This window comes from Populus euphratica, unplaced genomic scaffold (assembly GCF_000495115.2).
Source record: "Populus euphratica unplaced genomic scaffold, PopEup_1.0 scaffold80.1, whole genome shotgun sequence".
Classification (NCBI taxonomy): Eukaryota; Viridiplantae; Streptophyta; class Magnoliopsida; order Malpighiales; family Salicaceae; genus Populus; species Populus euphratica.
The window spans coordinates 29516-44290 of NW_011499960.1; the positions used below are offsets into that span (position 1 = coordinate 29516).

Consider the following 14775-nt stretch of genomic DNA (forward strand, 5'->3'; position numbering starts at 1 on the left):
GTTATTATTATTGTTGTTGTTATTGTTATTGTTATTGTTGTTGTATTATTGTTATTTATAATTTGTACAATTAACCTCCCTGTGGTTCGACCCCGGTCTTACCGGGTTATTTATTACTTCGACACTCCTGCACTTGGGAGAAGACAACAATCTTTTCGTCGTGTCACCTTGCAATTTAAGTTCTTCAAGTCATCAATCAATCCTTTCATTTATGTGATAGGCCTGCATTAAAAATAGACATTTACCACAAATTATAGGTATCTTATATTATTAGATATATTATTATAAAACATGTTTTGGTTAAGGAGTTATTGATACTTCAAGTGCAAAATGATGATATAAAACCATGATAAAAATGCACTTTTAAGTACTAATCACACCCCCCAACCAGCTTAACACTTTTAAGTACTAATCAGTCACCCTCTCCATTATATATCATTATTTATCTATTATTTCTTATGTTCTTTTTCATCACTCATTAAGATCATATAACTTTTAGTCTTATATTTACATGAGAGTTTACACATCCGCATATTTAAATTATAAATTTTCAAGGTTTCACAAAAGATGTAAAAAAGTCAAAACTCAAGAGAGCAAACCAAACATTTTCATCCCTTATGAACAATTAAAAAATAATTATGGATGTCCTGTAGCAATTCACAATGCTATTATAAGATGATCTTACACTAAATAAAACAGTAAAACCTCTAATTATTTTAGTTTTGTAATGGGCTAAGTATTTGCGTTTTGCCGTGGGGTCGAACTATTTTCTTTGCACAAAAAATGATGTTTAGGTGTCAAAAGCATATTCTTTGAAAGGAAGAAAAATTCACAATTTGATCATAGACTCGACTAGGTAAAATGAGTTTGCTTTATTTTACTTTGACAAAAAAAAAATGATAATAGATGGATCAAATTCAAAAAGAAAATTAATCAAGATAACTTGGGGGAAAATATTTTTTCAAAAGAGAACAAACAACACAGCTCAATTCATAGACTATTAAATATGAAAGAACAAAATGGTGTAAAAAAAGACATAAAAAAATAGTCTTCGTCAATCTGAGTTAGCATGATAAACTTGTAACTCAAGTAATCATCAGGGTTGAGCCAACCTAAAATATCAAACTCGTAGCCTAATTCATGAAATTAAAATAACCCGATAGAAAAGGATAAAAAGAATTAAAAACCTATTTGTTTTAAAAAAAATATTATATCATGTTAACTACTCAAGCCCATAACCTAGATTATTAGACCTGAAGCATTCTATCTGAAAAACCTATGAAGCCCAATTTCTAAAAAACAAAATTATAGAAAAGAATTAAGAAAATAGTATTTAAAACAATGAGGATCAAAATTAAAATACAAAATAAATTTTATATGGGATTAAAGGGTGAAATTGAAAAAAAAATCAATTTAGCAAAAGGACAAAAAAAGCAAAAGAATGAGAATTAAAATTGACATAAAAATAAAAAATGATTAAAGGGTTAAATTGAAAAGAAAATTCATTTAAAAAAAGGAAAAAAAAAAGAATGAGGACCATATTAGTAAAAATAATATACCATAAATTTAGACTGAATGATAAAATTGAAAAAAAAAGTAAAGTTTTATAAAAGAGCCAAGAAAAAAATCAAAAATAAAAAAAATGAGGACCAAATTGAAAAACATAACACTATAAATATGGATTGAATGATGAAATTGAAAACAAATAAAAATTTTACAAAAGGAGCAAGAAAAAAAATAAAAATAAAAAATAAGGACCAACTTGGAAATAAATATCTGTCAAATTAGATTTGATGGACAAAATTGAAAACAAATAAAATTTCTATAAAAATACCAAGAAAAAAAATTAAAATCAAAAGAATAAGGACTGAAACTTGAAACACGAACAAAAAAAGAGAGGATCAAGCTATACTTTTCGAGGTTGAAGAGAGAACGAAAAAAAAAAAAAAAAAGGCTCATCGGTGAATAACCAGACCACCATAGTTAATATGTGCCACTCTATTAGGAAAAAAATGCAATTGATCTTTTAATGACACTAAGAAAAGGCATTTGTGGACTTGGGAGTGTGCTTTATGTGCTTAACATTGTGATTTTTTTATTTTTTTTATTTAGTAAAATAACAAATTACTTCTAAACTGACTTGATAATAACAAGAAAAATCACTATAAAAAGACCAAAAGCCTCGTGATTCTAGTTTTAAATTTTTTACTTTTAAGGATATTTTTATTATTTTATTGTGCATTTTAATTGTTTATTATTTTTATATTTGGTCTCATACCAAATCATCTCTCATATTACATTATAATACCAAAAAAACCATTATAAAAATACAAAAATATCCATTAACATCAATTTAAATTTTTACTTCCAATAATATTTTGGTTATCTTACTTTGTAATTAATATGATAAAAAAAAAAATTGATCAATTTAATAATGTTAAATGAACCCTGTAAAAAAACCTCAATAGTTTTGAAACTAATGTCAAGTATTTTGGATAAAAAGATAAAATTACCATTACACTGTTACAAATAAAATTTATGAGTGAGCATCTTCAATGCTTTCCCGAAGCTTCATAGCTTTTTTTATAATTTTTAATTTTAATTTTAGTATGATGAGATTTGGGTAAGAGAAACTCGTAATTTTCCCATCCTCGGCCCAAAAAAGGTTTGAACCGATCACTAATATGTTTCTAATTGAAACAAAAATTTGCTATATTCACACAGCAGGGGGTGGAAAGTTAGAAACATAACCACCTCCATTTGCGTTAAGGCTACAAGCACCATCCCAAATGACAATTTGAAGGTTCTTGCTGGTACAGTGAATTGTTTTGAGGTGCAGTGACATTTTTAATCAAGGTTACATGCATTTTGCATATTGACCCTGTGAAAGGAATGCATGATTCCATTGGAAAGCATGACCGCCGCCCCTTATTGAGGGTTACAATATTACCATCTTTAAAACATTAAACTATGCCGCCTATGATCTGTTGCTCTCTCTCTCGCTAAAAATTATCCTCCCTTATTGAGGGGTTACAAGATCTCCATCGCACATGAGACTGTGTTTCTGACACTCTATCTCTTCCTCTCTCAAAAATTTCATTTCGAATCCCAGACATTCTGCCATCCTGCATATTGCCTCAGATTGTGGATGGGACTTGTCCCCTGATGAAAACCCATGTAAAGACAAGGAACTGTCAATGCCACCAACATCTACCCAGCTAAATCCTACTTCCTTCTTCACTCGCTTCACTCTCATCCTTTTTCTTAATTTTGCCACCATTTCCCATTTTCCAATCTCAGCATACAAGTTGGACATCAACACATAGGAGCCTGACTCTGTTGGCTCCATCTTCATCAAAGCATCGGCTACCCTCTCTCCCATGTCCACATTCCCGTGTACCCTACATGCTCCTAGCAAGCTTTGCAACACAGACAATCCGAGACCCCCTGGAATATGACTCATCAATCTCTCTGCCTCCTCTAGTCGCCCTGCACGACCCAGCATATCCACCAAACAAGAATAATGCTCCGCTGATGGTTCTATCTGATAGTCTTTAACCATTGAGCCGAAGAGGTGATAGCCCATATCAACCATTCCCCTTCTTCCACAGGCTGTTAATATAGAAAGAAAGGTGATCGAGTCAGGTCTCACCTCAAGCCTCCTCATCTCCTCAAACCAATTCATGACTGATTCATAGTCCCCATGCCTTGCATAGGCAGAGATGATTGTTGTCCAGGCAAATTGACTTTGCTGAGGCGTCTCCACAAAAACTTTTTGAGACTCACAAATACTCCCACGCTTTGCATACATATCGAGGAGAGCACTAGAAACAATTGGGTCAGTGTTGAGTCCAAGTTTTATTATCTGAGAGTGGCACCTTTGACCGTATTTTAGAGATACATCCTCGGCAGCACCAATTGCATTCAAGATGCTACCAAATGAGTATTGGTTTGGCTTGGATTCTATAAGTCCTGAGAAGAATGCCCGGATAGCTTCTTGGCACAACCCGTTGTGTACAAACCCAGAAATTAAAGCATTCCATGCTATGATATCCTGGTACTTAAGCTCTTGAAACACCTTAACTGAGTCTTGCATGAACTTGAACTCAGCATACATGGTGATGATGCTATTACAAACATTTGATTTTGATGAGAAACCGGTCTTTGTACAAAACCCATGAACCATCTTTCCTTGCACAACAAGCTCCCCAATTGTTATAGCATGGATTAAGCCAACAAATGTAACATCATTGGGATAAACACCATCTAATCTCATCTCATTAAAGAAAGACACAGCTTCTGCTTCATCAATAGATATCATCGTAGTCCATGAAACTACATTGCGTTCGTTCATATTTTGGAAGACTAATCTAGCATCTTCAATAACTTGGCATTTAAAATATGTTGAGATCAGAACATTAGAAACGGCAACATGCTTCTCATGTCTTGTTTTTATACTCAAACCATGTATCTGTCTGGCAAGCTCCAAGTTCCTTTCATATCCACAAGCTGAAACTGCACTAGTAAATGAGATGCGATCAAGCTCCATTCCTCCCCGAAACATTTGAAGGAACATTGAAATCGCTTCAAGGCCATAAGTACCTTCCTGGCTATACCCTGAAATCATTGCATTCCAAGAAACCAGATCCCTAGTTTTCATTTCCTCGAACACTCTTCTAGCCTCCACTAAATGTCCCCATCTCGAATACATACTTATGAGTGCATTCCCAACGAAAACTTCACTATCAAACCCAAACTTTACAATACAAGAATGCAACTGCAACCCAATGAGAAAGTAGGCTTCCACGTGCCTCCAACAAAAAGAAAGGACTGTAGTATAAGTAACAGCATCGAAAACAACCCCACTTGAATTCATCTTACAAGCAAAACTAAACGCATCTTCACTTGTTTGGCAGCCCGAAAGCACCGTGTTCCAAGAAACAATGTCAGGATGAGTCAAATCCTCAAAGATACATAAAGCTTTGCAAAACTGTCCAGATTTGCAGTACATATTCATTAGCGAATTAGAGACTATAGTGACGTTAACGAACTCATGTATAATGGAAAACCCGTGGATTTGGGATCCGAGTAGTGGGTATCCACGGCAAGCTTTGAGGGCGTTAGCGACAGTAAATTCATTGATATTGTCGATAAAACCCGACAGAAGGTGCTCCTTGATGATTTGAAATGAGAGATTTCGGTGAGGAGTTTTGTCAAGCAAGTTGTGTGCATGGCTGCTTTCGCCAGTTTTGTAAGTGCTAAAAATTCGTTTTATGCAAGGTTTCGCTCTTATTCCAGGGAGGGTTTTAGAAAACTGTTGGCGAAAAATCATTGCAAACAGAGCCGATTCATTGACTTTAGACATTGACAATTTGACATGGATCAAATAGTCCTGCAATTTCACTACTTGTATTTCATTGTGGTAAATTTACTGTGTGGTCTCTCAAGTTTTAAAATTTGATTAACAACCTCTTTATTTTTGTGTTTTAGAACCGATTTTTTAAAAAAAATAATTTTTTTCTTTACCTTAAATTAATTATTTTTAGATATTTTTATATTATTTTAATATATTAATATCAAAAATAAATTTTAATAAAAAATATTATTTCGATATATTTTCAATAAATTTAGCATAATACTAAATATACTCTAAATATCAACACTTCTAAAAAAATTTAATTTTTTTCTTTATTTTAAATTAATATTTTTAAAATAAATTAATATGTTTTTAGTATTTTTAAATTATTTTAATGTGCTAATATTAAAAATAATTTTTAAAAAAATAAAAAAAATATTTTCAACCCCTTTACTTTAGAACTAGACAATATCCATGGCTTTTTCAATTTGTAGTCAGGTATGATCCCTTCATATATGACTGCTGCTTCTTAAATATTCATTAATGACAATATAATCCGAACATGATGAATATTGATTTAATTTGACCCAAATGAATGGATTTTTTTATAATTATTTTACTTAATAGATACTGGATTCGATATAAATATTATAAGACTCAACCCGAAACCCGAATTAAACCTAACCTCACATATATATATATATATTACTATTTTATTTTTTATATAATTGTCGAATAATAGATTCGAAACTTGATAGATAGAATATCTATATCGAATTTCTTTATCTTATAGATAATGAATGAAGTATTGATAAAGTATCCATTAATAGCACTAAGGAAGTATCTATTTTACTTAAAACTTTAGAACCAAAACGCTACTGGATTCACCAGGACATGCAGACCTTACACCACAACACATTTCCATTCAATTAGCTGTTTCATGGGGTAGAACTAAATGAGGGGGAATAGCACGAAGGAAGAGAGCAGTATTCACATTCTGCAATGCATAAAAGTATCAAGAGAAAGCCAAGCAACTTGCTAATACAAGTAAACTTTGTCTATAAACAAAAACCATTTCTGGATATCAGATGTTAGTATAAATCAGAATTGCATCTTCATCCCTGGAAAGAAACCGGATGCTCTTAAAGGGGGTTAACATCACAGGCAGATAGCATGATCTCAAGTCCCATGCCACGCAGTCCCTGTACTGGAATCCTCGATGTGGACCTGTAAGTTGTTGCTGTGAACTTGGAGAACTGAAGTTTACAGCTTTTAACCCAGGTGAAGTACAGAATTAGCCTGCAATATGCTTGATGCCAAGTCACTAAAAAACCACTACCTGATCATCAAAATGCTCGGGGATTTCAAATTCTGAACCTGAAACATCACCAAGCTCATCCAAAGTGTTCTCAAAGTCCTGGTACACGTCAGACACATGGCAACAATAAAATATGTTATTCCACCAACTCTACCCTTACCCTTCAAAGATGTGGGTTTTTTTTATGTAGCATTACTCATGAGCAGGACCGTGAAGGGAAATGAATGGAAACTTTTGACGTTTAAATAGAAGACAAACATTTTGGGAAAACTTGTTAGACAGAAGTGCACTGATTTTTTGGACACGGGTAGTAGTCATACTGAAATTTTGAGATGTTCCAGCAATCTTATTACCTCATCATCAAGGTTGACTGATGAATTCTCCACATGCATGGGCAAAGGATGAGGAATATTTTTATCAGTTTCTAGCATATCCTGCACTTAAGAACTGTGAATATTATAATCGAAACAAAAGGTAAATCTTCATGCAATTACTTTCATAATCAAAACCTATGAAAAAACTAAGACCACAGCTCTCAAACTGGAGACTTTACTGGAACACACTACGTAAGCAATACTAAAAAAGCAGGAACATGATGTTTCCAGCTAAAAGTAACCAGCTCATTCCCCATTTCAAGTATGTGGCCTCCCAAGTCCAATTGTCTGATTCAAATAAAATGATTAGACAAGTATTACAGCTTCCTAGGACTGGGTCTTTTGAATGAAGGAAAAAGAAAAGGACATCGCAACTTCTAAACCCAAAGGAGAGATGACTTATTTGCTGGTTAACAGGTGGACTGGTGTGATGGAAACAATGATTTTGAAATATCTAAAATAGGATGTAGAATTCAGTATCAACATGCCATCTACTTAAATATCATGCCATCTGATAGTTGATAAATCATCTTCACAAGTCTTGAAAAATGGCACACCTGCTCATTTGGCCTAATAGAGTTTTCAGACTCTAATGGAACAGGTTTACTTTCTTCTTGGCTCTCCTGATCATTGAAAAAGCAAAGTCCATCAGAATCAAGTACAAAAGATAAAATTTGACAGAGTATTCATGGATCAATCAATATCTTCTGATTATGGAGCTATTCCAATAGATTATGACAACATAAAAAAGGGGCAATCTTAGCAATCTAATGATGTATTTGCATTTCAGATTATGTTGCTTCAGACATCTGTCTCACAAATATAGCGATCATACCTCTTCTTCTGGATTAGCGAAAGGGTTTTCAAGTTCCATGTTTAAAGGTTTAAAATCAGGAGTCACCTGCAATAACAACAGATTTATCACTCCAAACAGGAATTTCTACTTGGAAAAGAAATACTCATGACTCCATGAAACAACCAATAAGAATAATCATATTACTTCATCAACAATCTGCTTGGAAAGATATAAAGAACAAAAACAGCAACGACTCGATACTGGTAATGAATGCTGTCTGTACTTGAAAGCAAACTCGGTAGGTAAAGGTACACACCGGTTCATTTTGATTGAAGGAAATATGCCGTCCCCCTTTGTTAAGATCTCTCAAAGTTCCCTTCAAGACAAAAGGCATGGAAAAATGAAATTGGACCAAAAATAGAAATGGTAAATTCTAACTCATGACCTAGTTAATACTAAACAAACATAAATACCTAGAAGAGGACATGCCGTGAATATAAATATTGATAATGACATTATCATGTCAGATACAAGCTCACAATTTCAGAATTATGAGTAAGTGAGCACCTGGATAAATAAAAGATCAAATTTATAGTCTACCAAAAAAAGGAGGGAAATTCGATTTGCAAATTATGTATCATATAGAACAATTATGTTTTTACAAGAAAAGCTGGCTCCTAAACCTGACCAATGACAATCAAAAACAAGTAAAAATGCTGTATCAGCACTGTTAACTGTATAGCCTAATCAGCAGATTTACCAACACTTTGATGCCTACCTTATTTGCCCACATAAGGCCACAAGCATTGCAAAGAGTTCTTGGACCAGCTGGTCCCCGTCGCATGGCTGGGGTATCCTTCGCACTAATGCCACAGTGTTGACATCTAAGCAAACTAAAGTAAAATGCAGAAACTTGTAACCACAATAAGCCATGCACTACATAATCCTTATGAAAGCAAAACACATATTTCAAAGCATGTTTTAGGAAATGATACAAGTGAATGATAAGCTTTGACTCACACAAATTCAGGATTAGGCATGCCATTGCTAGGTTCCCAGTTGCCAGTATCTGTGCTGTAACAATCATTCGACGATGCAAATTGTCCCTTCTTACGGTGCATCCTGGCAGAAAATCAGCTTCTACAATTAATAGTCATTTCAGATGCTAATAGAAGAAAAGAAGAGATCCGGAACTCAACACGCACCCTCACAAACATGACGACAAAAGGAGGAAAAGAAATAAAATAACAAAGTTCAGTTCACCTTATTTGCTGGATGCATATTTGTGTCCCTTGGAACCCATTTCTAGTTCTTGAAAGATCATTATAATATGGCCCCGAAAACAGGGATCTTGTTATTTATTCAATTTACTTTCAGCAAGTGTATGTATTTAATGAAATTGCATTCACGCGGAAAAGTCACCACCTTTATTATGACAAAACACATGGAGTTTTGCACCTACCTCTGAGCAACCTCTTTTCGGCATGTATACCTAACTTTCTTTTCAAAGCATCTCTCCTTCCGCTTTTCACGAAACCTTTCCAAGGAGGCAATTCTTCGTGAAAATTTCAAGCCCTGTGAGGCATCACCTGCACTCTGGGACAAGTAGTTAGAAAACATTAAAATATACAGAAAAAACCAACAAACAATCTGTTCAAATGAATCGGCATGCGGGTGGTACAGGAAATACCCTGGCATTCTGTTGGAGAAAAAATTCAGAGTTTGGTGCAATTGTGGATGTCTCAGGCTCTCCCAAAAGAAACAACACAGCTTGCACCTGTTACAAGCATTCCAGCAAATCAAGGCTAGATAAGATGCCCAATGGAAAAATAAATACAGCTTGAAACATTTATGTATGGAAGAGCACAACAAGCACCAAGTTTTTAAAAAAAAATACACCATGAAAAAAAATTCATATGGTGGACAATAACAATTTGTAACTTATACCCCGGAACCTTGAAAACAGACTCAATGTCAACAATTAGGTGCATGTCATAGAAGTCTGTCCACCAGACACTCTGACATTCTTTGTTTTGATGGCAACAACATTTAAAACTCTTACCAGATGGAACATATACAAAAAGAGAAAAAATAAAATCAAAGTATTACTTCAAAGGCATATATAATGAAGTAAAAAAAAAAAAGCACAAAAGACATTTCTGAATTTCCATGCCTCAACAATGAGTGTAGTGTTAAGCACCATCATATGATGTTTATGATAAACACATAATTAAAAAGAAATGAATACGAAAATCTTAAAAATAAAAATGAAATGAACGCGAAGTAGCATAACAGAAACAGGATACCAAGGATACCAACAGAAGCAAATAATTTGTGATATAACGTTCAAGCTCATATAACCAACTATCACCATTGCACATCATTTCAAACTATATATTCATTCCAACAGGTGAAAAAAAAATCACCAAACTTCAAAAAATTTCCTACAGCACCAACTCAAAAGGGTAATCACAACACACAAAGCTGACATCCCTTATCGATGTATGTAAAACCCCATAAACACCCAGTCAATCAATGGTAAAAAGAATATTATGAATCCAATATCTCCATGGAACATGCTCCATACCATTGAACGTTTGAAATATACCTTCAAATTCAACAGCTACATTATACCTTTTTGGTAAGCTTCACATAGCTGCTTAAAACAAAATATCAAGCAGCAAACACCAGAAACTAAACTTTTTTATTCCCTCAATTCCAGTTTCTCGGCAAATAAACAGGTCCACCGAATTAAAATTCAACAGCTGCATTTTCCCTTTTTCCTGTAGAGAGTTCTATTTTTTTCTAAAGAATTCAAGCAATACTGAGGAGTAAGCTAAATACAAACATCACGGAACTTCCAACTATTCCATAAACAATTTTTTCAGGACAAAAACCACCACCACTAGGAAAAACTATTCTTCAGTTTTCCCAAAAAAATTTCCATTTTCTCAGCAAACAGGCAAACAAACCTACCCAGAAGAATCCCAAATTAAATCCCAAAAACTCAACACCTCCTTCTCCCATTCTCCTCATTTCCTCCACCAAACAAATCAAAACAACAACTATTATACAAAAAAAAACCCAAAACCCATTTCAAAATATTAAAAACCCACATAGAAAAAACAAACAATCAATCATTTCATCTTGAATCAATCAATCAACGCATCCATCGACCAAAATGCAATCAGAAAACAAAAACAACCCCAAACAGAGGGAGACAGAAAGAGAGTTAAGCGTGGCATGACTTACTTTAGAAGGAGTAACAGCTGGGAAAACATAGACTTCTCCTTCAAAAGCAATAGTAAGCTCACTTGTTCTTGTTGTTTCAACCACTCTATCATTCCTATTACCAGTAACAACACCACTATAATTGCTCTTAGTATTAATTTGTCTCACTTCTTCTACTATTCCTCCGTTAATCATCTCCATCGTCCCATCATCAAACCCATATCCATAATCATAATCAACACCCTCGATCTGCATCACTCCTCTATTATGATGATCCCTACCCTTCCTTCCTTTCTTTTGCCTCTGATGATTCACCAACTCCATTTTTTTTATCATGCCCGCTAAAAATAAAGCTCCTCCTCCCTCCCACCCTCCTTCCCTCTCTCTGTATGTGAAATTTCTGGCTATAAAGTAGTAAACTTTTATTTTTATTATATTTTCTGTGCTGTTGTTTTTTCCAAGAAATGACTGGAAAATTGAGCTAGCTAGTACCTACTACGAGGAAGGATGAGAACTCAGAGGGCTTTGTTTTCTTTATTACTATATTTTTTCTTTTTTCTTTTTTCTTTTCCTTGGGTTTTTGGGTGATACAAATCAGTCCCTCAACTATACAAATCAGTTTTCAGACTACCAAATTATTGAGATCTTACCTTCATATATTGATCTTTACAATAAAGTCCTTAGAACGATCCTATTGAGGCATCGTTTTATAACGTGGTAAAAGATGTTTGTCTTTAGTTTATGATGGTTTAGTTTATTATTATTTTTTGAGTAAATTTTTAAATAAAATGTAGCATGCTCTTGTTAGTTATATCATCAAGACTATGTTGAAATAAGATCATAAAATTTTTTTTATACAACATTGTCACGCTATATAATTATATTTTAAAATCTAAAATCTTATCAACATAACATATAAAAATGAAAATGGAATAAAAAAAATATCTAACTTTCAACTTCATCCTAAGCTTTAAATGTTTTTTTTTTCTAGAATACAAAAAAAAAAAGATTTTGTGTAAAAATAAATAATAAACCAATATTGGTTCATTAATTGAATATTCTAATCTTAGATAGGATTACTAGGGGACTTAGTTTGGTAAGAAAACTGATAAAAATTTTATCCTGGGGAGCTGATTTGAGATCCATAACATTATATGGGGACTGATGTGTAATTATCCTTTTTGTTGTGTTTTTCTCTCTTTAGTCTCGCATAGAGTTAAGATCATGACCGTCAAATCGTAGGGGCCCGGTGATAAAAGAATCTGGTAAAGAAGAGGACATGTGTAACGTGATTTTCAAGAGCAATCACCACGCTGCATCATTTTTCATATTTGATTTGATGGTCGGTGCATTTGCAAGAATAACCCAAATATTTGGGCACGCATGCATTACATGAATTTTAGTTTTTTATGAGTATTTTTTTAATCTAAACCTAATTGATTGGTTAATTTAAATTATATTTTTAAATTTTTTAAGTTAAAATAGTATTATTTTAAAAATTTATAAAAAATATCAAAATAAATTATAGCTGCATGTATAGATTAATATATTATATTAACCACATTATTTTTTAATTAACCTTTTTTAGGCAGTGCTAGTTTAAAGAAAAATGATAATAAATCATCTTTTTATAATTATATTGGTTCAACAGTAAATAACTTATTTAAAACTTATATAAAATAAAGGGTTAATTTTAATGAAATAAAACATCAAATTAAGAATTTTAATATGTTTAATTTTTTATTAAAGTTATCAAACTTAATCTAGACATTAACCCTATCAAAAAGTCGGGTCCAAAATTTATCCAAGTTAATCTAAAAAAATTAAAAAAATATTTGGAATTTTAATATTTTATTTGAAAAAAATAAAAAATAATATATGTGAATATAGACTAAATAATGAAGTTTAAAATATTATTTTAAAAGATTTTTTATTCTATATTAAAAAGATATTATGTTATCTTTTTAAGTTGAAGTATTTAAACCAAAAGAATTTTTTATTCTACATTAAAAAACCTAACTTTTTTCCTTATGAATATAGAATATATATATTAAAAAACTTCAAATTCCATATTAAAAAAATAATTTTTTTTTATAAATATAGAATATATATATTAAAAAACTTCAAATTCCATATTAAAAAAATAATTTTTTTTTATAAATATAGAATATATATATTAAAAAACTTCAAATTCCATATTAAAAAAATAAAATTTTCTTTTAGTATTTATATAGTGAATTTTAAAAAGGATTAATAACTTACCAAAAAATATTAAAAAAAAAGGTTTATAGTTAGAAGAAAAAACACATTTAAAAAAAAAAAAAGAGGTCTGTACCAGGTCTTGCAGGGTCGGCCGGTTTTTGCTGAATTTTTTATTAGTCTAGTTTTTTACCTTACCTGGATTGGTCTAGCTATTGAGTCTATCAAGTTCTAGGTCCACCCACCTAGCCAATCCGAGTTTGATAACTATGTTTTTTATCCTCCAGTTCTAATGCTCATTTTTCCTTAAAGAAAATATCAAGAAGCAAGATTTTTTTTTTTAGTCAAGTCAAAGAAAACAATTTAAAAAGAAAAAAATTTTAATGTAGGATATTTAAAAAATATATTTTTCTTAGTTATTATTATTTTTTATTTAATTTAGAGAAACATTTTCCTCTTTTTTTCTATTTAATTTAAGACATTAAATATTATGCTTTATGGTTTATAATTTTATTTTTCCTACTTGAAAATTTTTATTGCTTTTCCTTTATTTTTTAGGTTTTTTAATTTGTTCGTGTTAATTTTTTTAACTCATTTAAGAAGTTATAAACCTTTTTAAATAGATAGATTACTTCAACAAAAAATTCAATAGTAAAATTATAAGGGTTATGTTACATAACCCTATTCAGGTTTAATTTACCTTTTCAATTTATTGTCTTCTTATTTGTGTTTCTATCTTCTTTATTTTTTATTAAAGCTCAATAATTTCAGTAATTATTTGATTGTTATGTGCTAAAATAATTATAAATGGAAGATAATAATAAAACAAGACATACTCATGTAAAAAAGGATTAAAAGGTTCCCCACTAGAAAGAAACATTGGATATAGTGACATAAAACATACATAAACATATTACACAATTGAAAAGAGGTGTTAAACAAACTAGTAATAAGAGATATAAAGAGATAAATTGCAAAATTAATTTTTTTAGTGGACAGATGATTAGTACGTAAAAGTATATTTTTTTCAGGGTTTTATATCATCATTTTGCACTTGAAGTATCAATAACTCCTTAACTAAAGCATGTTTTATAATAAGATATCTAATAATATAAGATACCTTTAATTTATGGTAAATGTTCATTTTAAATACAGGCCTATCACATAAATGAAAGAATTGATTGATGAACTTAAGAACTGAAATTGAAAGGATAAAGAGATGGCCAAACTTAGAAAAGAGATGTCGGTGCAATCCAAACCGGAACACTGTTCGGTAATTGGGTCATATCTGGAGCTATAGATCTCAGATTTAGGTCTACTTTATATGGATGGAAAGGTAAGACATAGGCCTACAACTTTCATATGGAGCCCAAGATCTAAAAAGGCCATTATCAAGTCCAAATAGTAGCAACAACAAAGAAGCCCGAATCTGTCTTCCAGCCCGAGCACTGTTCGGTATTTTGAAGTACTATTCAGTGTTTGACCCATATCTAGAGTTCTA

General features: G+C 31.9%; 2 protein-coding genes across 3 annotated transcripts; both read right to left on the minus strand.

Annotated features, from left to right (window-relative positions):
- Window positions 1–2884: 2884 nt before the first annotated feature.
- LOC105138605 (Pentatricopeptide repeat (PPR) superfamily protein) lies at window positions 2885–5467 on the minus strand. The gene has a single exon (XM_011044734.1). It carries the CDS (start codon window positions 5363–5365, stop codon window positions 3020–3022), a length of 2346 nt encoding a protein of 781 aa, XP_011043036.1. The 5' UTR covers window positions 5366–5467; the 3' UTR covers window positions 2885–3019.
- A 792-nt stretch (window positions 5468–6259) lies between these two features.
- On the minus strand, window positions 6260–11605 carry LOC105138606 (GATA transcription factor 24-like). Of its 2 annotated transcripts, none has more exons than XM_011044736.1 (11): window positions 11097–11605; window positions 9535–9621; window positions 9307–9440; window positions 8865–8966; window positions 8623–8737; window positions 8161–8220; window positions 7884–7949; window positions 7606–7671; window positions 7028–7108; window positions 6696–6773; window positions 6260–6583 (listed from the first exon to the last, which is right to left on the minus strand). In XM_011044736.1, the coding sequence occupies exons 1-11, from the start codon at window positions 11409–11411 to the stop codon at window positions 6536–6538; spliced, it is 1152 nt and encodes a 383-aa protein (XP_011043038.1). In that variant the 5' UTR covers window positions 11412–11605; the 3' UTR covers window positions 6260–6535. The 2 variants fall into 2 exon arrangements, with proteins under 2 accessions (XP_011043038.1, XP_011043037.1); XM_011044735.1 differs by having other exon boundaries at window positions 9526–9621.
- Between the last annotated feature and the right edge of the window lie 3170 nt (window positions 11606–14775).